At 42.3% G+C, this 26,547-nt stretch overlaps 1 protein-coding gene across 1 annotated transcript; it reads left to right on the forward strand.

Annotated features, from left to right (window-relative positions):
* Window positions 1-2,403: 2,403 nt before the first annotated feature.
* On the forward strand, window positions 2,404-25,621 carry cfi (complement factor I). The gene is made up of 12 exons (XM_079849158.1): window positions 2,404-2,767; window positions 6,770-7,691; window positions 9,946-10,096; window positions 10,397-10,581; window positions 12,721-12,831; window positions 13,039-13,146; window positions 13,722-13,778; window positions 14,411-14,550; window positions 22,862-22,965; window positions 23,634-23,914; window positions 24,298-24,399; window positions 25,035-25,621. The coding sequence occupies exons 1-12, from the start codon at window positions 2,717-2,719 to the stop codon at window positions 25,250-25,252; spliced, it is 2,430 nt and encodes an 809-aa protein (XP_079705284.1). The 5' UTR covers window positions 2,404-2,716; the 3' UTR covers window positions 25,253-25,621.
* The last annotated feature ends 926 nt before the right edge of the window (window positions 25,622-26,547 follow it).

A 26,547-nucleotide genomic window follows, 5' to 3' on the forward strand; every position in this document is an offset into this window, starting at 1 on the left:
TAAAATGTATTATTAGTATAATTATTTATTATTCTTGTGCTTGAATAATTAAATTGGAAGGCTTAAACTTTCGTGAGGAGCGTCCCAAGCGTCATTTACGTTCAAGATCTCACAACATTGTATTGTAAGAATTCATAAAAGTGTTCAATGGCGATTTCATACACTCGCCAACACGGAATTTTACTTGCATTTGGTGTGTTCATTTTAGACCCTTATTCGCAAATTGAAACCGCAGTACTGGTTTAAAAAACCGTGGTAGTATATTTTTCTGTATCACAGCCTTAATTCTGAAGTAAAGTCTCATAAAATGTGACGTAGCCTACTGTCTGCATCGCGAAAATTAACCATGGTTTCATAGTAAAAGTGTATTTATGTTTTTTGGCGGATTGATTAGGCTACCATTTGTAGGCTATAACCACAGTTTTACCACAAATACCATGGTTAAACTATGGTGTAGCAAAACCATGTTTAATTTGTGGCTACCATGGTTTAACTATAGTAGCAATGTTTTTTATTAGTAGTAAAACGTTAATTTTCGTAATCCTTAAAATCTTAAAAGTCATGTCGATTTTTGATTAGTAGCTATACTAAATTGTTTCCTTCTTGTGTAAAATTGTGCTTGTGAATGCTCAGTAAACAAGCACTTGTCAAGTAAAAAAAAAAAAAACTTTACACTGCAATAAAGTCTTGTTTTTATAGATATCTAATAATCTATTAAACTTATTTAAACAGTTACTTGAGCAGCAATGTGAATATCTCAAATCAACACTTTAATAAGCGCCTATACATGTAGCTTATGTAATATTATTAAATAGGCTACATCTATAATGTATTAATATAGCCTAAAGTTAATTGCAAAGTTCCATCTTATTTTGGACTCCACTTGTTTAAATCTTTAGACGCTTGATTTAATTTATTCAGGCCATCTAATCGAGCTAACAGGGAACGTTCTCTCGAAGTTATGAACGACCTTCTTCCAGAAATGGCAATAACGCTTGTTCAAAGTGATCTGGTCTTGTTCTCAAAATGTTGTTTTTATGTTTTCAAAACGTTAACACAAAAACTTTATTTATACATCGTTCATTGAGTGTTTTTTTCTTCTTCTTAAAATGTTTAAATTATATTTAAAAATATATTTTTTAAATGATAATAAGTGTTTCGGAACATTCAAAAGCAGCATCCATAATGTTTCCAAAAATAGCCTAGGCCTATACAATGGAACGTTTCTCTTAACGTTTATAAAACTGGATGTTTTGACCGTTCAGGGAACATTCCGAAATGTTTTCATAACTTAAAGGGAACGTTAGCAAACCGTTTTTGTGTTGTTAGCTGGGAACCTGCATGCCAATTACCATAGCTAACATAACTGACACACAATCAATCATTCTAATCAAACGGTGTAGATTTATGATCAATATTCAGCTCACATGACTGGCGATTGCGGTTGTGTTTGGACAGATGGGATCATTCTGGAAGGATTGGAATGCTTTTATTTGTTTTTCTTAGAGTTTTATTTCTGATCTGTGTTTTTAAGGTTGATTCCTCTTCAGTGTTATCATCTGTTCATAAGTCTTTTTATTCCTGCTGTTTAGTTTTTAATGTATAAGTTCAGAAGAAACACGTTTTTTCTGCAATCTGTTCAGCTTTCTTTTTTTTAATGGTCATTTACTCCAATAAAATATAAGAATTTGACATTATCATTGCTTACAAATGATGTTTGTCATTTTTACATGTGGAATAAACCTTTAGTTAATACCTTTATGAAGCAGATCCTCACAATAAAAAAGAAAAAAAAAATGTTATTACATTTAATTCTTATAAAAATGCACTACAAATTATTTAGTGGTTCAGGGAAAGTCTGTTTTTTTATTTTGTTTGGAAAATCTGTAAAATAATCAACATTTGGTGGCTGGTTTTATATTAAGCTTTCCAGTTGTAGTGGTTGGAAACTTTTATGTATTAATTTAACATTTGTAAGATTCATTAAAAGTGTAAATCCATCATTCGATCTGATGTATCAAACTCTTTGAATGCACAGTTTAGCTGTTTTAATAGTGTTTCAATTCTTTCAGCGCTTTGAGATCCTCTCAGTCCAGAAGTATTAGTTTGGTTTGAGACTCTGATTGAAATGCAAGTTAATAATTAAACAAACTCAATGAATGTTTATTTACTGTCCTGCTGAACCTCGGGTTTCCGATAAGTTCAGCGCTTATTTATTTTATGAAACTGTAAATTACACGCATGCCTCTGTTACTTCTGGTGCTTCATATTGAGAAATACTGTTGCATTTCTGCGCAAATTGTGTAATCGATTAATGTTCCTCATTCGACACAAGATATTCACAATGACTAGATACTGTTTAGTTTCTTGAGCATCAGATCCTCATATTAGAGTGATTTCTGAAGGATCATGTGACACTGAAGACTGGAGTAATGATGCTGAACATTCAGCTTTGATCACAGGAATAAATTACATCTGACTAGGCTACATTCACATAGAAAACAGCTGTTTTGATTATTATATATAATATGAATATATTTAATTTATTTTCAAAGGTAATAATGCACTTGTACACAGAAAACGTCACGGCATTGACCCCTAACATATAATCGCTGAGATCTGCACATCACTGAAGTGTAAATAAGCGTTTCTCCTCCCTCACGGTCACTGATTCTGACGGGACAAAGAGCAGAACAGAGCAAGAGCTGCAGGAGTCATGAAGGTCCTCGCTGCTTTCATCTGCATGTGTCTTCTCTTCCAGACCGCCGTGAGTTTCTGTTTCTTTCATCTCATCGTATAAAAGACAATCATGACCGTTCAATCAAGTCTGCTCCGGTAATGTCTTGGAAACCTGTGCGAAAACAGTCGTTATTTTTCCAAAAGTGCATTTGGTGTTGCTGACGCAGAAAGGACACTCCTCATATTATAGTAATGATTACAAATTTTTTCATATAATAGAAATATTATATTAATAACAAAAGATTTAGGATTAAAATAATTTAATGTTGTTTTTAAAGTCCCCCTGTGGTGAAAATGTGGGCGGGCTTTAGCATTTGATTAACGGGGAACTAGCAGGGGAGTCTCGAGAGAAGCCAGGATATCTCGGTATATTTTTCTGTAGATATGAAAAATCGGGTAGATTTATCAATATAGCGGGTGTATGATGTATAACGATGTTATGATGAATTATATGCCTTTCTCCACTGTCGTTCTGAGGGACATTCTACCAGAAACGTACATTTCCACTTATAAAAATCTTGGGGGAAAAAATATATTTTTCTTAAATCTGAACGTTGAGTCATATGGAGGACATGTTAAACTATGAGAGAAACATATCATCCCATCTCAGCATGTTTTTATGATTGAATAAAATACAGTTTTATATGCATTTCACCCCTAAAATGTCAGGCCCTGTCACAGACAAATTTGTATTTGTTAGAATGGTTTCATAATGAATTTCTTTGATACAAATAGCATTTTCTTATTGATCACATGTCCCTGATTGTATCTAACATGGTTTTATAATTCCTTTAAGAAATATAAGTAACTTTTCGGTCAACTGTAGTACACAAAAATCACAGAATACCCACCAGGCACTCATATAGTTGTAAAATAACTACCTTTACATAGGAGATTTTTACAAAAACATAGTAGTGGATAGTAGTGGATATATATCCCCACCTTCATCTACACAGTTAAAGAGATTAATTAATTAATATTTCCTCAAATAGTACACTTTTGTCATATTTCCTGTGTGACAGGACTGACTTTATGGATTTTGATGATGCAGAAAAAGTTATGTTTTGTGTTCTTTATTTAAGTTTTGATTGCCATTTCTTTTTTAAATTATTATTATAATTTTAATGTTAATGTAATATTAGACTATGGTAAAATTCAGCCAAGGACATACACAATATTGGCAAAAGTATTGGGACAGCCCTCCAAATAATTTAATTCAGGTGTTTAAATCACTGTTTGAAATCACTGTGTTTAAATTCCATGGCCACAGTTGTATAAAAATCAAGCACCTGGGCCTTCATTTTACTATTGCATGTGTTAAATACATAATATATGCAATAAATGTAATAAAAAAGAACAATAACATTAATTTGTAAGGCCGTGTCACACAGGAATGTGACAGGGCCTGATGTGACAGGGCCTGACGGTTGGCCATTTTAAACTGCCATTACTCAGCCTGCTAGCATGCTAGCATAAAAACTGTTAACATGCAAGCAAGGAATTTCAGTAACCTTTTTAGACATATTTTGAATTTAAAACATTTTCATTATTTTCTGGAATGTTTAACCGTGACAGGGCCTGACCCTTTAGCTCGTCTTCCTAAAAAAAACACAAAAAAAAGCTTAAAATCATACAATTCAATGACAGAATGCAGCCTTGATCAATGTCAGCTTCATCTGGATCAAATGATGTCACTTCCTCTGAGTGATACCCTTAAAGGCGTATTTCACACATTTTATGTAGAGTTTTATGTAAACGTGACAGGACTGACCAAAACATGGGGACAGTTGTAAAATAGAATTTATTTGTAGAATTTATATATAATTTCATGTTTTTGATCAGTTGATGTGAATGATAACAGCTTAAACTTGTTATTGATGGAGCTTTTTTCCTAAATAACAGTTTTTAGCATAACAAAACTATGGAAGCTGTAGCTCCAATTTGGCTGAGGACAAGGACATGGACAGGATTTGTAATTTTCAAAAGTGTTTTTAATAAAGAAAAAAATATCTGAGAACCTAATGAATGACATATTCCTTTACAGAACAACTAACAGAAATCAACTATGAGCCAGTTTTAGGAATTTTTGGATGAAATACTTTTTTAGTCACTGTAACAATTCAAGGACAGATAATGTACGTTTCTGGTAGAATGTCCCCTGAGTTGTTCAAAGCGTTTCTGATGAGTGTTAGAAGGCAGACTGAGATGGCGAACGGGAACATGTTTTGTGTTAGCAACACGTTATTAGCTGTTTGATAACATAGTCAAGCAAAAGGCTAATCATATTAATTACTGTTATGAGTCCGACGTTGTAAAGCGCGACACCATTGTGCAGCGTTTACTACTGTAAGTTGAGCGATTTAGTGATGGGTCGTTCGCGAATGAGCCGGATCTAAGAGCCGGCTCTTGTAGGTGAACGACGGGAGCCGGCTCGCATGTCTGAAGAGCCGACTCTATTTTTAAAAATATAGCCTATATAAATTAAATCATTATGTAGGCTAATAATGAAATAATGAATGATTTTAATTGCATTTAAAATAATTGACTAATTCAAAAACCAACAAAAACATAATTATATAGGCCTAAAGGCGCACACACATTTGTTTCGACTGTCTGATCAGCCTCACATTCTGTTCATGTCAATCATACACGCGATGTCAACCAATTAAACTGCATGAGGGAGAGCAGAGCAAACTCACACACACACACACACACACACACACACACACACACTAGAGATGCGGAAAAACCGCGGATCAGGCGGATGATGTGACGAAAAATAATATTTTAATTCAATTCGGGCGGGTGGCGGTTGAACCAATCAAATGAAAAAAGTTTCAATAGTACACCTGTCAGTACTATTGGAGGAGGCCTAAACGTCTCTTAGATGAGACCGCCTGGGTTATTTTGTTATTTTGTTTCGATATTAATTATATTTTAAAACAGCCAATCGTAGCCTACCACTGTGGAATAGGCATTTAAAAGAGAGACAGATCATGGTCTGATATGACTCAGAAATGACATCGGGCAATTGCAGCGCAAGATGTTCAGAAGAACGCAAGAGCTAAACTTCTACAAGCTCAATAATATCCACATTAAAAAGTAAAAAAAGAAGGTAAGAAAAATAGTCAGTCATAACTTTGCCAATTAATTAGATGTGCAAGGCAAGCAGGCTCGTTTTTGGGTTGTTATGGACAATTAAAAATGTGAATATTCACGTTGCACAGTTGTGTGGTGGACTTTAAGCGAATTAAAACATATTTTTTAAAGAGCCGTTTGTGAGTCAAAAAGAGCCGGCTCTTTTCAGTGAGCCGAGTCAAACGAGCCGGCTCACGAAAAAGAGCCGGAATGCCCATCACTAGAGCGATTTAATTTGTGAGCTGCTGTGAGTGAGTGAGTGGAGGCGGGGCTTTAGCATATTCATGGCTCTAAATGAGGCAACGTGTCGAGTTACATTCAAGATTATTTTAAGGCATGACGGATTTTTTTTCACAGGAAGAAACGTTTAAATGTGTCATTAGGTGATCAAAGATGAGTTTTAAGGGATAAAATGATTGACTACAGTATGTAATGGTGCAATTCACATTTGTGATAAAACATTCAGCATCAGAGTTTTGTGATCAGAGACACCATCACCAATTGCGAAATTTTGCAACTGTGATGAAATTCAGCTCACTTTCTTATGTTCTTACTTCATTACCAGTTTATCTACTGACAGACAAATTAATCTCACGCTGTTTTTACTCACGTCATGTTCATTTTCCTACAGTATTATTACAGTTTTAACATCATTCACATCGATGGCACATTACTGTTAATTATGGAAGCTTGTAATTGCCACTCACAATTAATTATCTCAGAATTCTGATGTTAAAACTACGATGTTTGGTGTTATGAGTTCATAAATTACATTTGCGAGGTAAAGAGTTACAATTATTCAGTGGTGGAAACTAGCTTCCATGGTTAATGGATTGATGTACATTTGACATTTTATTTTAGTTTATTTATTAAGTTTATTTTATCTTATTAGACTCTGAAGGGAGAACCAGCAGCCGATGGAGTCCAACAGAAAATCCACCAAAAACCAGTGCAAAAACCAGATTCGGTTCAGGGGGGAAAAACAGAGTCAGACTTGGAGGACAAACCGGTTTCAGAGTTGGGGGGAAAAACAGATTCACCCTTAAAAGACAAACCGGATCCAAAGTTAGATGAAAAAACAGAGTCAGACTTGGAGGACAAACCGGTTTCAGAGTTGGGGGGAAAAACAGATTCACCTTTAAAAGACAAACCAGATCCAAAGTTAGATGAAAAAACAGAGTCAGACTTGGAGGACAAACCGGTTTCAGAGTTGGGGGGAAAAACAGATTCACCTTTAAAAGACAAACCAGATCCAAAGTTGGATGAAAAAACAGAGTCAGACTTGGAGGACAAACCGGTTTCAGAGTTGGGGGGAAAAACCGATTCACCCTTAAAAGACAAACCGGATCCAAAGTTGGACGAAAAAACAGAGTCAGACTTGGAGGACAAACCGGTTTCAGAGTTGGGGGGAAAAACCGATTCACCCTTAAAAGACAAACCAGATCCAAAGTTGGACGAAAAAACAGAGTCAGACTTGGAGGACAAACCGGATCCAAACTTGGAGGAAACGCCAAAACCCAAACCCGGCAGAAAACACCAAAACCCCCCAAAAGAATCTAATGAGGATTTCCTGGGACCGGCTCAGTGTCTGCATCAGAATTACACACGGTTGTCTTGCTCAAAAGTGTTCTGTCCTCCATGGAGGCGATGTATCTCGGGACAGTGTGTCTGTAAGATACCGTACAAGTGTCCACGTCAGGATAAGCCAGCGTGTACGCTAGACGGATCCCAGTATTACTCCATGTGTCAGGCCAAAGCCATCTCCTGCAGATCCAGCCAGCCCACGTTCTCTCACTTCGGCTCAGTCTGCAGAGGTGAGGACACAATCCTTCATTAACTAAGAGTACGTTTATGCTTAAAACGGAGGCGTTTTTCCTTTGAGTTTTCCGCGTATAGACGACGCCATTGTCAAAACGATCCACATTCACACAGATCCGCGAAAACGACTGAAAACGCTGTATTCTGCTGCCAGGCCAGTAGATGGCGAGGAAACACTATAAATTGAACACGTAATATATGTGGATGACGTCATCGTCTTCAGAGATTCACGTTTTCGTTGTTTACACGGAGACCGTTTTCAAAAACCTGCACTTTTAAACCCGTTTTCAAAAGTTTGCATTTTCAAAATGCACCCAAAACGCCGTTGTCGTGTAAACGAACGGCCAAAACGCATAAAAAGTATTACGGTTTTAGTAATAGGATTTCTTTGAATCCTCAAAACGTAGTTTTTTAAATGTTCTAAAAATGTTTTTTCTTGGTTACATATTAAAAAAGTTAACACAAGGACATATGATTTTAAAAACTATATAACAACTATTTTGTTGACAACTAAATGTGAATATTTTAAAATTTGGATTTTTTTTTTTTGTCATTTTAAATTTAAAATGTTGATTTCTTTCTTTTTTATGCTCTCCTGACGCTCAACAATAGAGCGTGGGGCTCGCAACACCAAGATCAAGGGTTTGATTCCCAGCAAAATTCACATGCATAAACTGATAAAAATGTATGCATTTAATGCATCCTCTGTTTCTTTCTTCAAAAAAAATGATCTGCCAAATGCATAAATGTAAACATAAATGCCTCAGAGGGCAGTTTAGAAACTGACATGACAAAATACATAATTTTGGGGGTTTTATTTTGGGTCTGTGCAGCTGCCTTTAAATATGAAATTTACTAACATGTCATGTCAAGTCAGCTTTATTTATACACACAGTGTTTCAGAGCAGCTTTACAGAGATAACAGGAAAATAACGCAACAAAGTGTGTTTCCAGAAGAGAATAGCGTCACAGTCCAGCTTAAGTCAGTTCAGTGATGGTTAATTTTTGTTGTAAAAAAGTTATTAATTTAGTTAATTTATATACAGTGGTGGTCAGAATTAATGGCACCCCTGGTAAATAAGATAAAAAATGGCTGTAAAAAATAAATCTGCATTGTTTATCCTTTTGATCTTTCATTCAAAAAAATTGCAAAAATCTAACCTTTCAGTGAAGTAAAAGAATTGAAAGTGTGTGTGTGTGTGTGTGGGGGGGGGGGGGGATCACATTATAAAATATAAAATAAATGCTTTTCTCCAAAACACGCTGGCCATAATTATTTGCTCCCTGTTATTAAATACTTTTTGCAACCTCCTTTTGCCAAGATACCAGCTCTGAGTCTTCTTCTATAATGCCTGATGAGTTTGGAGAACACCTGACGAGAGATCAGAGACCATTCCTCCATACAGAATCTCTCCAGATCCTGCAGATTCCCAGATCCATGTTTGTGCTTCTTCTCTTCAGTTCAGCCCACTCATCTCCTATAGGGTTCAGGTCAGGGAACTGGGACGGCCATGGCAGAAGCTTCATTTTGTGCTCAGCAACACATTTTTGTGTTGATTTTGATGTTTGTTTTGGATCGTTGTCCTGATGGAAGATCCAGCCACGGCCCATTATAAGATTTCTAGCAGAGGCCGTCAGGTTTTGATTTTTTTATCTGTTGATGTTTGCTAGAATCTAGTGTATCTGAACAAGAAATCCAGGACCTCCAGCAGAAAAATAGCCCTCAACATATAAGATCCAGCGGTATATTTAACCGTAGACATGGGATACTCTTCATGGCCAACGTGTTTTGGAGAAAAACATTTATTACATAATGTGATTTTCCTCCCCACTTTGCGAATTTTTTACATGAAAGATCAGAAGGATAAACAATGCAGATTTATTTTTTTATAGCCATTTTTGATCATATTTACCAGGGGTGCCGTTAATTCTGTCCACACACCGCTCTGGAGTAAACCGTGATGTCATCGTCCAGCTCAGTTCAGTTCTCGTATAATGGTGTCAATGCAGGAGATCAATAAACCAACATCATATATCATACGCACATTAGACAGTCACATCAGAGAGAGTTGAAACTTTGCATGTTTATGACCCTAAATGACATAATCATACGATTTCAAGAAAAACACAGCACAGTATTTCTGACAACTCAAAGAATGTGTTGCAAACTGACGGGAACTCAAGGTGTCAGATGATTTGCTGTGTGATTATACAGTCCTCACCTGTGTGTTTGCACATGTGTGTGTCCAGCGGAGGAGAAGGTGGAGGTCCTTCTGGAGGAATCTGCCAATCATAATGTGATCAAGATTAAAACAGTGAAGGGAACAATGCTTGTATGTGGCAAGGACTGGAATATGGCGGCAGCTAATGTCGTTTGCCGAAACCCTCTGAATGAGCCCAGGTAAACACACACTCATCACCACAGACCACACACACATCACCACACACACATCACCACACACACACTCATCACCACACACACACTCATCACCACACACACACTCATCACCACAGACCACACACACATCACCACACACACATCACCACACACTCATCACCACACACACACTCATCACCACACACACATCACCACACACACACTCATCACCACACACAAGAATCCTCTGCACTCCACATGTTTCGGATGTGTTTTTTAAACATGTTTCATGTTACTGCTTCTCTTCTTCTGTCTGTGTCTCAGAGGAGCGGAGACGGTGACTAAAGTCAACCATTCGTCTCTTGACAAAGCCAAGAGTTGGCCAGAGGAGTGCATGAAGGTTCGCTGCACGGGATCTGAGCTCTCATTGGCTGAGTGCACCATCTATAATCCCCAGCCAATCACAGAAAGCCCTGAGGTGGCCGTCGCAAAGTGTTATCAACGCAAAGGTGCTTAAAAAAAATCCTATTTTGAAGTGTTAGTTCACCCAAAAATTACAATAAAAAGTGCTTCCATCATCATAACAGTAATCCATACGGCTCCAGGGGTTCACAAAGGCCTTCTGAAGCCAAGAGGTCAAAGCCAGAGGTCAATCTTCATGTGTTGGGTCAGATGTCACCTGTCATGTGTTGGGTCAGGGTCAGATGTCACCTGTCATGTGTTGGGTCAGATGTCACCTGTCATGTGTTGGGTCAGATGTCACCTGTCATGTGTTGGGTCAGATGTCACCTGTCATGTGTTGGGTCAGATGTCACCTGTCATGTGTTGGGTCAGATGTCACCTGTCATGTGTTGGGTCAGATGTCACCTGTCATGTGTTGGGTCAGAAGTCACCTGTCATGTGTTGGGTCAGAAGTCACCTGTCATGTGTTGGGTCAGAAGTCACCTGTCATGTGTTGGGTCAGATGTAACTCTTCATGTGTCGGGTCAGAGGTCATGTGTTGGGTCAGAGGTCATGCATCGGGGTAGAGTTCACTAATGCGTCGGGTCAGAGGTCACCTGTCATGTGTCGGGTCAGAGGTCAATCTTCATGTGTTGGGTCAGAGGTCACCTGTCATGTGTTGGGTCAGAAGTCACCTGTCATGTGTCGGGTCAGAGGTCAATCTTCATGTGTTGGGTCAGAAGTCACCTGTCATGTGTTGGGTCAGATGTCACCTGTCATGTGTTGGGTCAGAAGTCACCTGTCATGTGTTGGGTCAGAAGTCACCTGTCATGTGTTGGGTCAGATGTCACCTGTCATGTGTTGGGTCAGATGTCACCTGTCATGTGTTGGGTCAGAAGTCACCTGTCATGTGTTGGGTCAGATGTCACCTGTCATGTGTTGGGTCAGAAGTCACCTGTCATGTGTTGGGTCAGAAGTCACCTGTCATGTGTTGGGTCAGAAGTCACCTGTCATGTGTTGGGTCAGATGTAACTCTTCATGTGTCGGGTCAGAGGTCATGTGTTGGGTCAGAGGTCATGCATCGGGGTAGAGTTCACTAATGCGTCGGGTCAGAGGTCACCTGTCATGTGTCGGGTCAGAGGTCAATCTTCATGCGTCGGGTCAGAGGTCACCTGTCATGTGTCGGGTCAGAGGTCAATCTTCATGTGTTGGGTCAGAGGTCACCTGTCATGTGTCGGGTCAGAGGTCAATCTTCATATGTTGGGTCAGAGGTCACCTGTCATGTGTTGGGTCAGATGTAACTCTTCATGCGTCGGGTCAGAGGTCACTCGTCGTGCATCGGGTCAGAGGTCACTCGTTGTGCATCGGGTCAGAGGTCACTCGTCGTGCATCGGGTCAGAGGTCACTCGTTGTGCATCGGGTCAGAGGTCACTCGTCGTGCATCGGGTCAGAGGTCACTCGTTGTGCATCGGGTCAGAGGTCACTCGTCATGCATCGGGTCAGAGGTCACTCTTCATGTGTCGGGTCAGAGGTCACTCGTCGTGCATCGGGTCAGAGGTCACTCGTTGTGCATCGGGTCAGAGGTCACTCGTCATGCATCGGGTCAGAGGTCACTCTTCATGTGTCGGGTCAGAGGTCACTCGTCGTGCATCGGGTCAGAGGTCACTCGTTGTGCATCGGGTCAGAGGTCACTCGTCGTGCATCGGGTCAGAGGTCACTCTTCATGTGTCGGGTCAGAGGTCACTCGTCGTGCATCGGGTCAGAGGTCACTCTTCCACCGGAACTAGACTTGCATAGAGTCGTTACCAGAAGCCAGTGATTATAGTTTATAAAGGTATAAATATGGTTGGCTTCAGAAGGCTTTTATTAACCCCTGGAAAATTTTAATTTTTGGGCGAACTATCCCTTTAATGAGCGAGTGCATTTGGCACTTCATTCAAATCTTTAATTCACTTAATTTTCTTGAAATCGCTATTGTTCGCCATTGTTATCCAACTATTATCGGACATAAAATTTACTTATTTTGCATCTTCACTAGAGTTTTTTTATTGAAAAGTAATTTTATTGATCACGGCATGATCGACCCCAATAGAACAAAAAGTAACGTTTAATGTAAAATCATGTTGTGTTATAATCTGCTGACCCTTCTCTCTTACACACACACACACACACACACACACACACACTGATGCTTATTCCCTGTGTAGATGAATGCAAGAAGAAGTTCCTCTGTGTGAACGGGAAGTGTATAGGGAAAGGAAGACTCTGCAATGGCATTGACGACTGTGGAGACAACAGTGACGAGATGTGCTGCCTGAGTGAGTCTCCACTTCCTGTCTCTGTCCGTGACATCATCATTCCTCTTCCTGTTTCCCACAATCCCATCTGTTTCTGAATAAAGCACTATTTATTTTTTAATGAAATGCATTACATTTGTAATTGTGTTATTAATAATAAAAAATTAAGAACATCTTACAGAATTAAAAACGCAAGACTATCCTAATATTCCCGTTTGTGTTGTGAAGGATGTGATGAAAACAAAGCGTTCCACTGTAAGTCGGACGTCTGTATTCCCCGTCAAGCTGTTGGAGACGGAGTCAGGGACTGTCTGGGAGGAGAAGATGAACTGGAAGGTCAGTGAACTCATTTAAGATCTTCTTACTTCAGGATTCAGTTCCAGAACAAGCGTCTCTTTCAACAGTCCTACTCAGACAGGACTAGATCGCCTGAGGAGAGAGCTCACACTTCGTGAATTCAATGGCAACATTTCAAAACATTCAAACCACACCTGTGTTTTCTTCACGCAGTTTGATATATAAGCAAATATGGAACTACTTACTTACTGTTTTTCAGCCCTACCATCCTGTGAGAAACTGTGATTGAGATGTATTTTTCAAAATGCTTACTAACTAATTTCTCTTTGCTGCGTGTTGCCAACATTTGTTTCAACGTGGTTCTGTGCTGCAGGAAATAAAAAAGATATCTTTATCTCACAATTCAGACTTTCTTCTTCCAATTGCGAGTTTATATCTCACCTTTTTTATCATTCCATGGCCGAAACAAGCTTCCATGGGAATCCCAACCAATGTAAAAATGAAACAAAAGAAATACATAAGGAATTGTAAGAAGGTTCAGTCGGTCATACTTGCAGACTTTTAGAAGTGTTTTTGTTACACAATAACTGCCTGTTCTCTTCTTTGCGTTTCAGAAAACACCAAACAGGTGGAGGTTAATCCGCAAGATTTGTTTTCTGATCCAATGTTGGGTGAGAACAAACTCTTATGACACTGAACATCCAATGTCTGACACTTCAGCAAACAAAAACCTCCAGAAGTTCAGACAGCAACATCCGGACCAGATCCGGGCCACATCCGGTACATGTGGATTCAATGCGTACCAGATGTGGGCCGGATCTGGGCCGACAGGGAACGTTCTGTCAAGGTTCTCTCAATGTTATGAACAAACGTTCTTCCAGTTACGATAATAGAACATTCGTGCAAAGCCATCTGGTCTTTTATAATGTTCTCAAAACGTTACAAAACATTATTTATACATCATTCAAGGGATGTTTTTTCTGAAATGTTCTAGTTGGATGTTCGTCTAACGGTTTTTAAATGTTACTACTTGTTTCAGAAATTTCAGAAATAACATTCCCGTAATGTTTGAAGAATGGAATGTTCCATTAACGTTCACATAACCAAGAAAAAACGTTTTGGAAACATTTAAAAAACAGGACATTTTGAACATTCTGGGAACATTCAGAAATAATGTTTTGCAACTTAATGGGAATGTTAGCAAAACATTCTTTGGAATATATTTTGTTAGCTGGGCAAATGTATATGTATCTGGAGTATCTCCACAGGCTTCCTTCAGCTGAATCAACACATGTTGTTACAGAGATCAGAACAATCCGTTTGTCTACCGAGAGCAAGCTGCAGTGTGGCGTTCCCAATCTGGAGTATGCATACAAACAAGAGGAGGACGCGACTCCACGTCAACGCAGAAAACGCTTAGTCGGAGGGGAAGAGGCCTTACCGGTCAGTGGTGAAACACACAGAAACACTAGGGCTGGGCAGTATGATGATATATATATTGGGCCCTATTTTAACGATGTGAAACACAAGTGTCAAAGCGCAAGTAACTTTGTGGGCGGGTCTTGGCGCTGTTGCTATTTTCCCGGTGGGATAAATGACTCTTGCGCCCGACGCAAATCTAAAATGGGTTGGTCTGAAGTAGCTTCATTACTCAGAGGTGTGGTTTGGGCGTAACGTGAAATAAACCAATCAGAGCTCATCTCACATTCCCTTTAAGAGCAGGCGCGCTTGTTCCATGGGGGATTCCTATTATAACGGCGGATTTGCCAGGAGCGGTTCACAGCCGAGGAGACCGACGTTCTCGTCACGGCCGTAAAACACAGAGGAGTGACATTGGGGATGGAGAAACCCACCCAGATTAGCTTCGGTTAAAAAGGCATATGATAATTTGGGTAAATGTGTAAGCTAGATGTATGCTTTTATAATAAATTGTCTATCTATCTATCGTAATAATGTATGATTTGCAAAAATGAAAACTGCTGCTTCTGTGTAGATGAGAGAATCAAAGTGTATGCGTGTTGTACGCTACATTGATTATGGCCAAGCATGCGCCCTTAAAATAGCATGAATAACATGCGCAACGCGCCACTGACTTTAAACTATTTTTTCCTGGTTAGTGGCGCAATTGTTTTCTAAACCTGCAAAATAGCATGAGGGAACATTTGCGCCGGAACACGCCTCCTTTTTTGCGCTGAACCGCCCAGGGAGCGCAAGTTCATTCCCTAGTTTAGCGACGTGCGTCTGTGGAGGCAAAAGCGTGCTTTGCGCGGGTGCAAAATAGGAATGACACATGCGTCGGTGTACAAAGTCAATTGCGCTGGGTGCAAGATAGGGCCCATTGTGTTTTCCACTTCCTGGCCAATCTCTTTCTTTAAAAAGATGTGCAAGAATCCAGATTGCCAAAACCAAAACCTTTAATTCAGTTGATAAAACATACAAGCTTCTGATCAAACTTTTATATAGTGTTTCTTTTATATAATATGCAAACACGTAACTATCCACAAATAAAGATACAAACAATCTGTTTTGGTGCAAAGTGACACAATACGTTTCAAAATCGTTTTTGAAAAAAAAAAAAAAACACATATTGACCCAGCTAATGTTCTCAGAACTTCGTTCTTCCAGTAACGTTCGTTCAAAGTTATCTGGTCTTTTATAATGTTCACAAAAACATTATTTATACATTGTTCATGGAATGTTTTTTTTTCTGAATCGTTTTAGCGTGTTTCAGAAAACTTCAGAAAGGTAATCCCATAATGTTTACGAAATGGAATGTTCCCTTAACATTCGCATAACCAAGACTAACGTTTTTAAAACATTTGGACATTTTGAAGTGCTCGTGAATCGGAATTCTCTTTAAAGGTCAAATATTCACAAAATCATGTTAAAATGCCTTGGGGGTTATTCGCATAAAAAGCTAGGCTCTTGGCTGAATTACTTTAATAGCTTTAATAAGAATCAATGTATTATCAATATTTAATTCATACAGTTAAGACATTTTATTATTAATTTACTGTAGTATTTCATACTTTTATGCTAGTTGGACCGAATAACTTAAAACAGTTTTTTTTTTTCGTTTGTAGTTTTGTTTTATTGTATTTGTCCTATTGTTTGTAATTTGGTATTATTTTTTTAATAACAAAAATAAAAACACAAAAATATGTTCAAATGAGCCGTTTTCCATTCCTCTGCTCTGCTTTTCCATTGTTTTTCAATATAAACACACGCAAGACGGACATCTTTAACAATTGTACTTGTGTGCATTTAAATGCACAGTTATTGTCCGCTGGTGTGGACACTAATATAGTTCCCGTTTCGTGGTCACTACGAGTTACGTCAGTGACGACGAATGGGGTTTCGCTTAGAAAGCCTCTCACCTTTGAGTATACAAAACGAGCCAATGGCAAGAAAATGCCATGGGTCTGCCGAATTTGCATAGCGTAACTTCTCCCTACCTCGTGGGTATATAAGGAAATCCGCTGGCAACATGCAGATATGTTTTCGCTTCTGAGCCAAGAGTTCTCTTCGCTCCTACAAGCCATTCTGAATCATCTTCACTCTACGAGACGAGTGGCTCTCCAGTGTGTTGGTGTGACGGCGCGTTCAAGCGAGATCGCATTGCCTGCTGCTGATCTGTGCAGTGATCTGCCGACAGGGTGTGTGTTTCTCCCTGGGCGCTTCAGCACTCTGCTGAGCTTTTCCTCTCTCTAAAAGATCTGCACGCGGCACGTCCTTTTCAAGATGGCTCGCCCGTGTATTTACTGGATGTGGGCACGTGATTCATCAACGGTCACGAGCGCTGTTTCGCGTGTTGGGCTTAATCAAACTCGGCAGCGCTCGTGGATGAGTCATGTTTTCATTGCGGGAACATGACCATTGCTATGTTTATAGATCGTGACTCAATGATCTCCGTGTGAGAGTCCCCTCTGCCACACCCCAATCTATCTCTTCCTCGAGAGGGGATACTTTGGCTGGTGGCCAGGGTGATCTGAGGGTTACGGTGTGGCATAATACCGATGAGCATTCCTCGGGCCACGCCCCCCTCCACATCACAAACCATGGGGCTTCTTCTCGGGGACCCAGTGTTTTCATTCGGGGCTCCAGCAGGTGGTGTCATGTCACTCACAGCATCACAAGGCAGGCTTGATTCCTCTGGAAATGAGGATTTGACTGCGTTGCCTCTCTCGGGAGTGTCAGCGTTAGTTGAGTCAGATCCAGAGCTCTGATGGCCATGCTTTCCCGGGCAGCTGAAAGCATCTGTTGGAGTGGCGCCGCTCTCCCCTCGAGCGCTGTAGGCTTGACGATTGGTTCCTGGGCGCGTGTTGCTCTACAGCACTCGTCCCCAGTGCCTTTCTCCCGGACGTGCATCAGGACGCCTCCGGCTCGCGAGAGTCCCCATGACTTATCGCGGCCCGCAGGCGTCCTCCGCCTTCGCTGCACTCGATCGCGTGGCGATCATGGGCTGTATGTTCTCTGACACTATCGTGCAGTGCTGTGTGTCGCCTTCGAGGCAGTGCTGACCCGGGAGTTCTGTCAGACCAGGCCGCCGTGGAACGCTGGTCCTTCCCTGGCCAACACTGACAGAATGTGGAAACTTGACCACGCCCCCACGCAGGGATGCTATGCCTCCCATGTCCGGGCTGGTCGATCCGCCATGCACACTACTGACCTCACTCTACGGGCGACATCGGTACCTGCGTGATCCCTGGGCCAGGTGATGTCCACAAGTGTGGTCCAGGAATGGGCTGAGCCAGGTTGATGAGAGGGGGTCTGAGAATTAATTTTCTCAGCTTCCCCATGTCCCAGGCTGGGCTCCTCGGCGGTGTGGTTGAGGACTGTACCCTACAGTCTTCGACCCCTCAGAAGCAGACTGAAGCCTTCTTCACCAACGGTCATCCGTCTGTGCGGTCTCCTTAGTCTGCTTCCCGCTGAGGCCGCCACCCTGCGGCCCCTCCCCTCAAACCTTTGCTGGCCCCGAGCAGAGGAAAGTTGCAGGAGGGTGGCACCGCCCGTCTCTGCCCCTTAGCCGGCTAAATGCCTAGATAGGCAGCACTCTTGAGACAGGCGGCTTGCTCGGCGGTGTGGTTGAGGACTGCTCCCAACAGTCTTTGACCCCCCCTGAAGTGGACTGAGGCCTTCTGTACCAACGGTCATCCGTCCGAACGGTCTCCTTAGTCTGCTTCCCGCTGAGGCTGCCTCCCTGCGGCTCCTCCCCTCGAGCCTTCGGCCACGGGCAGGAGGAGGATGGTGGCACCGCCCGTCTCCGCCCCTTAGCCTGCACCCCTACACCAGGTTAAGCAGCACTCTTGAGATGGGCAGCTTGGAGTTAGGGCTCAGTTCTTCTCAAGAGCTGGTAGCAGTGGACCCCCCACCCCTTCGCTGCACCACCGAGGGTACGTCTGTGGTTCGCATGACCCTGCTGGCACAGTTCTTGGGAGCCTGGCTAGAGCTCCCAACCTGTTCCGCTGGGTCGCCCGAAACATCAGGCTCGGCTATGTGATTCAGTTTGCACGGACTCCTCCCTGCTTCAAGGGAGTCCGCTTCACTATGGTCGGTGGCAATGCCCCTATCATGAGAGCGGAGGTTGCCACCCTACTGGCGAAGGGTGCAATCGAGACTGTCCCTCCAGCCGAAATGAAGTCCGGGTTCTACAGCCCTACTTCATTGTTCCCAAGAAAACCGGTGGGTTACGGCCAATCCTGGTCCTGCGCGTCTTGAGCCGCTCCCTTCACAGGCTGCCGTTCAAGATGCTCACTGCCAAACGCATTTTCGAATGTGTGCGGCCACAGGATTGGTTTGCAGCAATCGACCTGAAGGACGCCTACTTCCATGTCTCTATTCTACCTCGACACAGACCATTCCTACGGTTTGCTTTCGAGGGGCGGGCATACCAGTACGCGGTTCTCCCATTCGGGCTAGCCCTGTCTCTTCGCGTCTTCACGAGAGTTGTCGAGGCAGCCCTTGTTCCTCTACGGGAACACGGGGTTCGCATCCTGAACTATCTCTACGACTGGCTGATCTTAGCTCACTCTTGAGACCAGGTTTGCGAACACAGGGACCTAGTACTCCGGAACCTAGCTCCTCTGGGCCTTCGGGTCAACTGGGAAAAGAGCAAACTTTGCCCTGTGCAGAGGATCTCTTTTCTCGGTATGGAAATCGACTCGGTCGCCATGTGCGCGCAGCTTACGAGCGAGCGCGAATAGTCACTGCTGACTTGCCTGAGACAGTTCGAGGGCAAGAGTGCGGTTCCACTGAAATTATTTCAGAGGCTCCTGGGGCATATGGCATCCGCAGCAACGCCGCTCCGATTGCTTAGTTTGAGACCGCTTCAGCACTGGCTTCACGATTGAGTCCCGAGGTGGGCATGGCAACACGACACGCTCCGAGTACCTGTTACTCCGACCTGCCGTCAGACCTTCACCCGCCGTATGTCGCAACTCGCCCGCCACCTTCTCCTATGGAGTCAGAAGCATCTGAGGTCACTTCGAGCCATTTAGATCCCGGGAGACCTGAACCGCCTGGAGAATGGAGACTCCATCCCCAGACGGTTCAACTGATCTGGGATCAGTTCGGGGACGCACAGGTAGACCTATTTGCCTCCCACGACTCGTCCCATTGCGACATGTTTTATTCCCTGACCGAGGGCACGCTCGGCACGGAAACACTGGCGCACAGCTGGCCGCGGGGCCTCCGCAAGTATGCGTGCTTTCCTTCCTGCAAGAAGTGTTGGAGCGAAGGCTGTCTCCCTCCACCCTAAAGTGTATGTTGCCGCTATTGCCGCACATCACCATGCAGTTGAAGGTAAGTCTCTGGGAAAGCATGACCTGATCATCAGGTACCTGAGAGGATCGAGGAGACTGGTGCTAACTGCCCTGCAGAGTGCTCCCTTTGAGTCTCTGCAATCAGTGGAGCTTAAGTTCCTGTCAATGAAGACAGCTCTCCTGGTTGCATTGGCCTCCATTAAGAGGGTAGGAGACCTGCAGGCATTTTCGGTTGACAAAGCTTGCCTGGAATTCGGGCCGGCCTCACATTATCCTGAGACTAGGGTTGGGAATCGTAAGACATTTTCCGATTCCGGTTCCGCTGAATGATTCCGGTTCCGGTTCCCATTCAATACAAATTATTAAAACAACTAATAAAAAATAAAAAATAGTGGTAAGGGTGCAAATGAATGCACAATCATTTTTGTGTTTATTTCTTATACTTGTCAAATAAGTTTAACAGACTGGTAATGTGTACAAATTCAACATATTATTTAGCAATTTTTGCAAAAATAATTAATTTTTCTGAAGGAAAATAAATATTACTGCATTCTCGAGGATAATTTGGGACCTCTCCTATAGCTCATTTTATCTCCAGCAGTGGAGAATACCCTCTCAGAAGGGGTAGAATATGCTTGAACACACATGTAAGATCCAGACAGGTGAAACATAATATTTCGATTTGAATGATTGATTCATAAAGACTTCACTTCATTACTGGATGAATCAGCACTCTAGCAGTTAAATAAACAGAACTGCATGCGTCTTGCGGAAGAACATTGTAGCCGGAGCTACTTCTCTATGTTTATTTCTATGACACGGGTGAGTCACTCAGGCACTGTGCTACTCCGCAGCGGTGCCGGTGTAAAGTAGTCCGAGTATAAACACTTATTACAGGCTTACAGTAGTGATTCAGGATAAGACAAAAACACGGTTTGAAAAAAGGCATTTATGATGTACTCGCTCATTATATACTGTACATTTAGTAAATTCTGAAGCGAATTTTCGTTATTTGAAGCGACTTTCAAAAGGTGATTTACCGTAGACATCAGTGTTTATTCTCGAACTATAAACTTTTATTTCAGTACTTCTGTGATCATTTGAATATTTGTAACACCGAAATACCGATACTGTGTTGTTGAAAAGATTGTGAAAGTAAAGCTGTTTCATATTGACAACTGCTCTCTCAGCGACAGCGCAAACAGATTTGAATGTTCCAGTGTGAAGTTTTTGTCATTTAGGAATAAGATCGCGTGGGTGTTTGAAACGAGATCGTCTCTCTGCTTTCATTACTATTTTAATATTCATGAGGTGAATGTGAGACGTCGCTATTAAAGGATAAACTCCCAGCATTTCGCCCACACATCGACCCAGAACCGAAACTTAGGAATTTTGCACGGTTCCGGTATTTTTCAAAAAACACTACCGGTTCTGGATAAGAACCGGTTTTCGGTTCCCAACCCTACCTGAGACCCAGCCTGGATACCTGCCCAAGGTTCCCACCACACCCTTTCGAGACCAGGTGGTGAACCTGCAATCGCTGCCCTTGGAGGAGGCAGACCCAGCCTTGGCACTGCTCTGTCCAATACGCGCCCTCCATGATTACGTAGACAGAACACAGTGTTTCAGGACCTCAGACCAGCTCTTTGTCTGTTATGGTGGGAGCTGAAGGGAAAGGCTCTCTCCAAGCAAAGGCTGTCTCACTGGATAGTGGACGCCATTGCTTTGGCATACCAGCAACAAGGTCGACCATGCCCCCTTGGTGTGACGGCCCACTCCACCGGAGTGTGGCCTCCTCTTGGGCTCTAGTGCATGGCGCCTCGCTAACAGACATCTGCAGAGCTGCAGGCTGGGCGACACCTAACACATTTGCAAGATTCTATAATCTCCGAGTAGAGCCAGTTTCTTCTCATGTACTCGCTTCAATCAGCCGGTACTAGATTCTGCTCAGGTGTCTTCGCTTGCTCGCCATTCCTCTCCACGGACGGATACGTGCGATATTCTCCTCAGGTGAGCCTAATAAGCCCTGAATTCCTCCAGTTGACGCCAACACCAGAGTTATGCCACCGGCAGCTTTCTCACTTGGCTAGGTGCCTCCATGTGCATGGTTCCCCCTCTGGGCGACCCCCACATGTGTATTTCCACTGTAAGCCTCTCTGAGCATGTGTCTTTCCCTCGGCAAGCCGCTGGAACGCCGGAGTTCAGTCTGGGTTCCTCAGCGGAGAAACATATCTGCATGTTGCCAGCATACATCGTTATATACCCACGAGGTGGGGCGGAGTTACGCTATGCAAATTCCGCAGACCCATGGCATTTTCTTGCCATTGGCTTGTTTTTTATACTCGAAGGTGAGAGGCTTTCTAAGTGAAACCCCATTCATCGTCACTGACGTAACGTCTCCATTCCCTACTCCGGGAACGAGGGTTACATACATAACCGAGACGTTATCATTATAATTAGTGTCCACTGGTAGAGACGTTAATATAGTTATTGTTATAGTTATCGTCCGCTGGTGTGGATGCTAATATAGTTATCCTTATAGGTATCGTCCACTGGTGGAGATGTTAATATAGTTATCGTTATCGTCGGCTGGTGTGAATGCTAATACAGTTAATCATATGTTAATTGTATAGTTATTGTCCGCTGGTGTGGACACTAAAATAGTTATCGTTATAGTTATCGTCCGCTGGTGTGGATGCTAATATAGTTATCATTATAATAATAGTTATCGTCAGCCGCTATGAATGCTAATACAGTTATCGTTATAGATATCGTTATAGTTATTATCGTCCACTGGTGGAGATGCTAATATAGTTATCGTTATAGTTATCATCTGCTGGTGTGGATGCTAATATAGTTAGCCCATTTGCTTGTACAATATCGACAATGTAGCTTAATCAGTAAATTGTCAAAACTGTTCACTTAGCATAAAAAAATGCCTCTTTATTTTGGTTTGACCTCTGTGTGTGACCTTTTGACCTTTGTCCCTGCAGACTCAGATACAGTGGCAGGTGGCCATTCAGGACGAAGGCTCGATCCACTGTGGAGGGGCGTATCTGGGCGGCTGCTGGGTTTTGACCGCCGCCCACTGTGTCAGGTACAACCAATCGGTAGTGGGTGGGCAGATCGAGGCTTCGTGGAACTCTGAAACAGTTGAAGCAAATGTGCCGTAGTGAGTCGAGGCTTCGAAACAATCCGACACTCGTCTCCACGGGGACCCCTAGTGGTCAGAACAGTGTAAATGCAACAAAAACCCGGGCCAAACATGCATAAAAATACCTTTTACAAATCTATTGCAATTTTTTATTGAAAGTAAAATCTTTCAAATGCAATTATCTAATCATCTAATTAGATTATTGAGTGTCTATGTTCTCTTATCAATTGTCCGGGTTTGTTTTATGAATGGCTCAGCTAAACAGGCCAATAAGAGACTATTAACTACCAGTATTCATTTTAATTATACTAATGTCTAATTAAAATGTCTACAAATGTATAAAACTGATCAGAGATCAGGTAAAACCTACAGACACTTGTTCATTGGTTCTCAATGAATCAGAGATCATCGCCCCCAGCGGTGAACCATTGAAATTTGATACACTTGATACACTTGAACCATTGATTCGGAACAAAAGATTCGTAAAGGTTTCAAAGCTTCACGAAGCAGTGTTTTAAAACGGCCATCACTACCAATCGGCACACGTTTTGATCAACCTGTACAGAACAGCGACTGAGAAACAGTTGTGCATTTGCGTGTCGTGTGTTTAGGCCCAAACCAAAGTCCTACCGAATCAAGTTCTCTCTCTGGAAGAAGCTTCGTAAGCAGTCGACGACAGACAGCATCCCGGTGAAGAACATCATCATCCATCATGAATATAACGCACAAACCTACGCCAACGACATCGCTCTGGTGCAGCTTGAGCCGCTGAATCTATCGGACAAGTGTATGCAGGATAACCCGGCGGTGCGAGCCGTGTGTGTGCCCTGGTCCACGCAACAGTTCCAGCCCAGCGACACCTGCACCATCTCCGGCTGGGGCCGAGACAGAGGTTCGCTACACGCTGCCATGCGGATCATTTTAATTTAGTTTTAATCGATTCATTCGGTTTTAATTTTAAAGGGATTGTTCACCCAAAAATGAAAAATGAATTTCGCATGATTTACTCTCCCTCAAGTCATCCTAGGTGTAAATGACATTCTTCTTTCAGACGAATACAATCAGAGTTATATTAAAAAATGTCCTGGCTTTTTTAATACACATCATACACCTAGCATGAGGGTGAGTACATCATGGGCTAATTTAAATTTTTTAGTAAACTATCCCTTTAATATTATATTATTTAATAGTATCGTTATTGGTGTGAACAGGGTTTTAGATTATTATTGGGGTTACAGTTCTGGTTTTATTGTCTCTATGTCTGTTTGTTTAAAGCGGGAATGTCAGCAGCGATTCTAAAATGGGCAAATGTGACGATTATTGGTGACTGCCAGAAATATTACAAGGACCGTTTCCTCCCTGGAATGGAGTGTGCAGGTATGTGTGTGTGTGTGTGTGTGCGAGTGTGTGTGTGTGTGTGTGTGTGTGTGTTTGTGAGCGAGTGTGTGTGTGCGAGTGTGCGTGTGTGTGTGCGCGAGTGTGTGTGTGTGTGTGTGTGTGTGTGTGTGTGTGTGTGTGTGTGTGCGTGTGCCTGTGCGTTTGTGTGTGATTGTGTATGTGTGTGTTTGACTAAACACTAAAATTTGTGATCATACGCAGAATATAATACTGCCTGCACTTTCTATCAGAATCATCGTAAATACAAGTTTCCTCATCAGGAAATTAGACATGAACGGCCTCTCAAATCGTATTTATGATTGGGAAACTCAGAGATCATTTTCAGAGCCCATAAACTTCTTTCTTCTTCAAAATTTCACATTTAATTCAATGTGTTACTTGCCATTTCTTTGCAAATTTACTAGCAATTTCTGAGTGAAAATGTTTCAAAACAAACTGTAAATCAGCAGACAAGTAGCAAAGCATTCGTAAAGCTATTATATGAACTTGTACTGTAGGCCTGTACCTCTGTAATTAATGTTTAAGCCTTTGTTTATTTAACGGAACAGTGCCATGTGCATAGTGACTCTTGGTTCACCAGTTCCTGGTCTCTCATTGGTTGTGCTCTGTGTCAGGTGACCTGGAGGGGAAGGTGGACTCCTGTCAGGGCGACTCTGGAGGGCCGCTGGTGTGTAAAGACGCTTCTGGCGTGTCGTACGTATGGGGAATAGTGAGCTGGGGTGATAAATGTGGCGAACCCAATAATCCTGGGGTCTACACAAAAGTGGCACATTATTTCGACTGGATCCGTTTCCACACAGGCTGGCCGGCTGTAACCAAATATAACCAGTAAAATTAACTGTTTAACATTTGCCAATTGATGTTACTGTACGTGCTTTTCTTTGTTGTTGCTATTAAACTGCTTATTATACATTTATCAGGCAATTTAAAAGCTCAGTCCTGTTTCTTCTTTTGTTTCCATGTATTTCATAGTTTGTGGTGTTTCTGAGAAATTAAATGTTTATGTTGCATTTCTGATGTGAATCATTCCACAAATAAATGATTATATTTGCAAATAACTGGATTCTGTCTTTTTTTTTTCTTGACAATACAAACATTTGTTCATGTTTCCTGTACTCACATATAAAGACCTGACTGCTTTGAAACTTTATATGAAGAAGAAAAAAAAAAATTAAAGACAATTTTATCCTTATACACTGGTAAATTCACTGTAGTGTTGTAGTCATTTATTGTTTCTACATATTTCAAACTATTAGAATTCTATAAAAACAAATAAAATGTTCATGAAGAATCAGTTGCACTTACGGGACAGACTGGTTTAGATGCTGTTCATTCATTTGACCACAAGATGGCCACAATACATTTTACAATAATGTAGATTTGCCACAACAATGAGTTAAAAATTCATCCAGGTGGTACAAATTATCTATTTAAAAGACCTGGTTGGTTTGAAACTTGCATGGATAGAGTGGCATTTTCCTTGAGTGATGTTGGGAGGGTATTCGGAGAAAAAGGGGTCCCTGAAGGGGTCCGGTTCTGTCAACACCACCTTCAGCCCTGGACTGTCCTGAAGGGGTCCGGTTCTGTGAACACCAACTTCAGCCAGGACTCTCCTGAAGGGGTCCGGTTCTGTCAACACCACTTTCAGCCAGGACTCTCCTGAAGGGGTCCGGTTCTGTGAACACCACTTTCAGCCAGGACTCTCCTGAAGGAGTCCGGTTCTGTCAACGCCCACTTCAGCCAGGACTCTCCTGAAGGGGTCCGGTTCTGTCAACACCACTTTCAGCAAGGACTCTCCTGAAGGGGTCCGGTTCTGTCAACACCACTTTCAGCCAGGACTCTCCTGAAGGGGTCCGGTTCTGTGAACACCACTTTCAGCCAGGACTCTCCTGAAGGAGTCCGGTTCTGTCAACGCCCACTTCAGCCAGGACTCTCCTGAAGGGGTCCGGTTCTGTCAACACCACTTTCAGCAAGGACTCTCCTGAAGGGGTCCGGTTCTGTCAACACCACCTTCAGCCAGGACTCTCCTGAAGGAGTCCGGTTCTGTCAACGCCACCTTCAGCCAGGACTCTCCTGAAGGGGTCCGGTTCTGTCAACGCCACCTTCAGCCAGGACTCTCCTGAAGGG

Source organism: Squalius cephalus (genome assembly GCF_949319135.1).
Source record: "Squalius cephalus genome assembly, chromosome: 18".
NCBI lineage: Eukaryota > Metazoa > Chordata > Actinopteri > Cypriniformes > Leuciscidae > Squalius > Squalius cephalus.

Excerpts from the sequence above, each read along its gene's own strand:
- cfi (XM_079849158.1), top strand. The coding sequence starts at position 2,717 with ATGAAGGTCCTCGCTGCTTTCATCTGCATGTGTCTTCTCTTCCAGACC. Across the intron at positions 13,779-14,410 it reads GTTTTCTGATCCAATGTTGG|AGATCAGAACAATCCGTTTG; the intron begins GTGAGAACAAAC and ends ATGTTGTTACAG. Across the intron at positions 14,551-22,861 it reads GAGGGGAAGAGGCCTTACCG|ACTCAGATACAGTGGCAGGT; the intron begins GTCAGTGGTGAA and ends TTGTCCCTGCAG.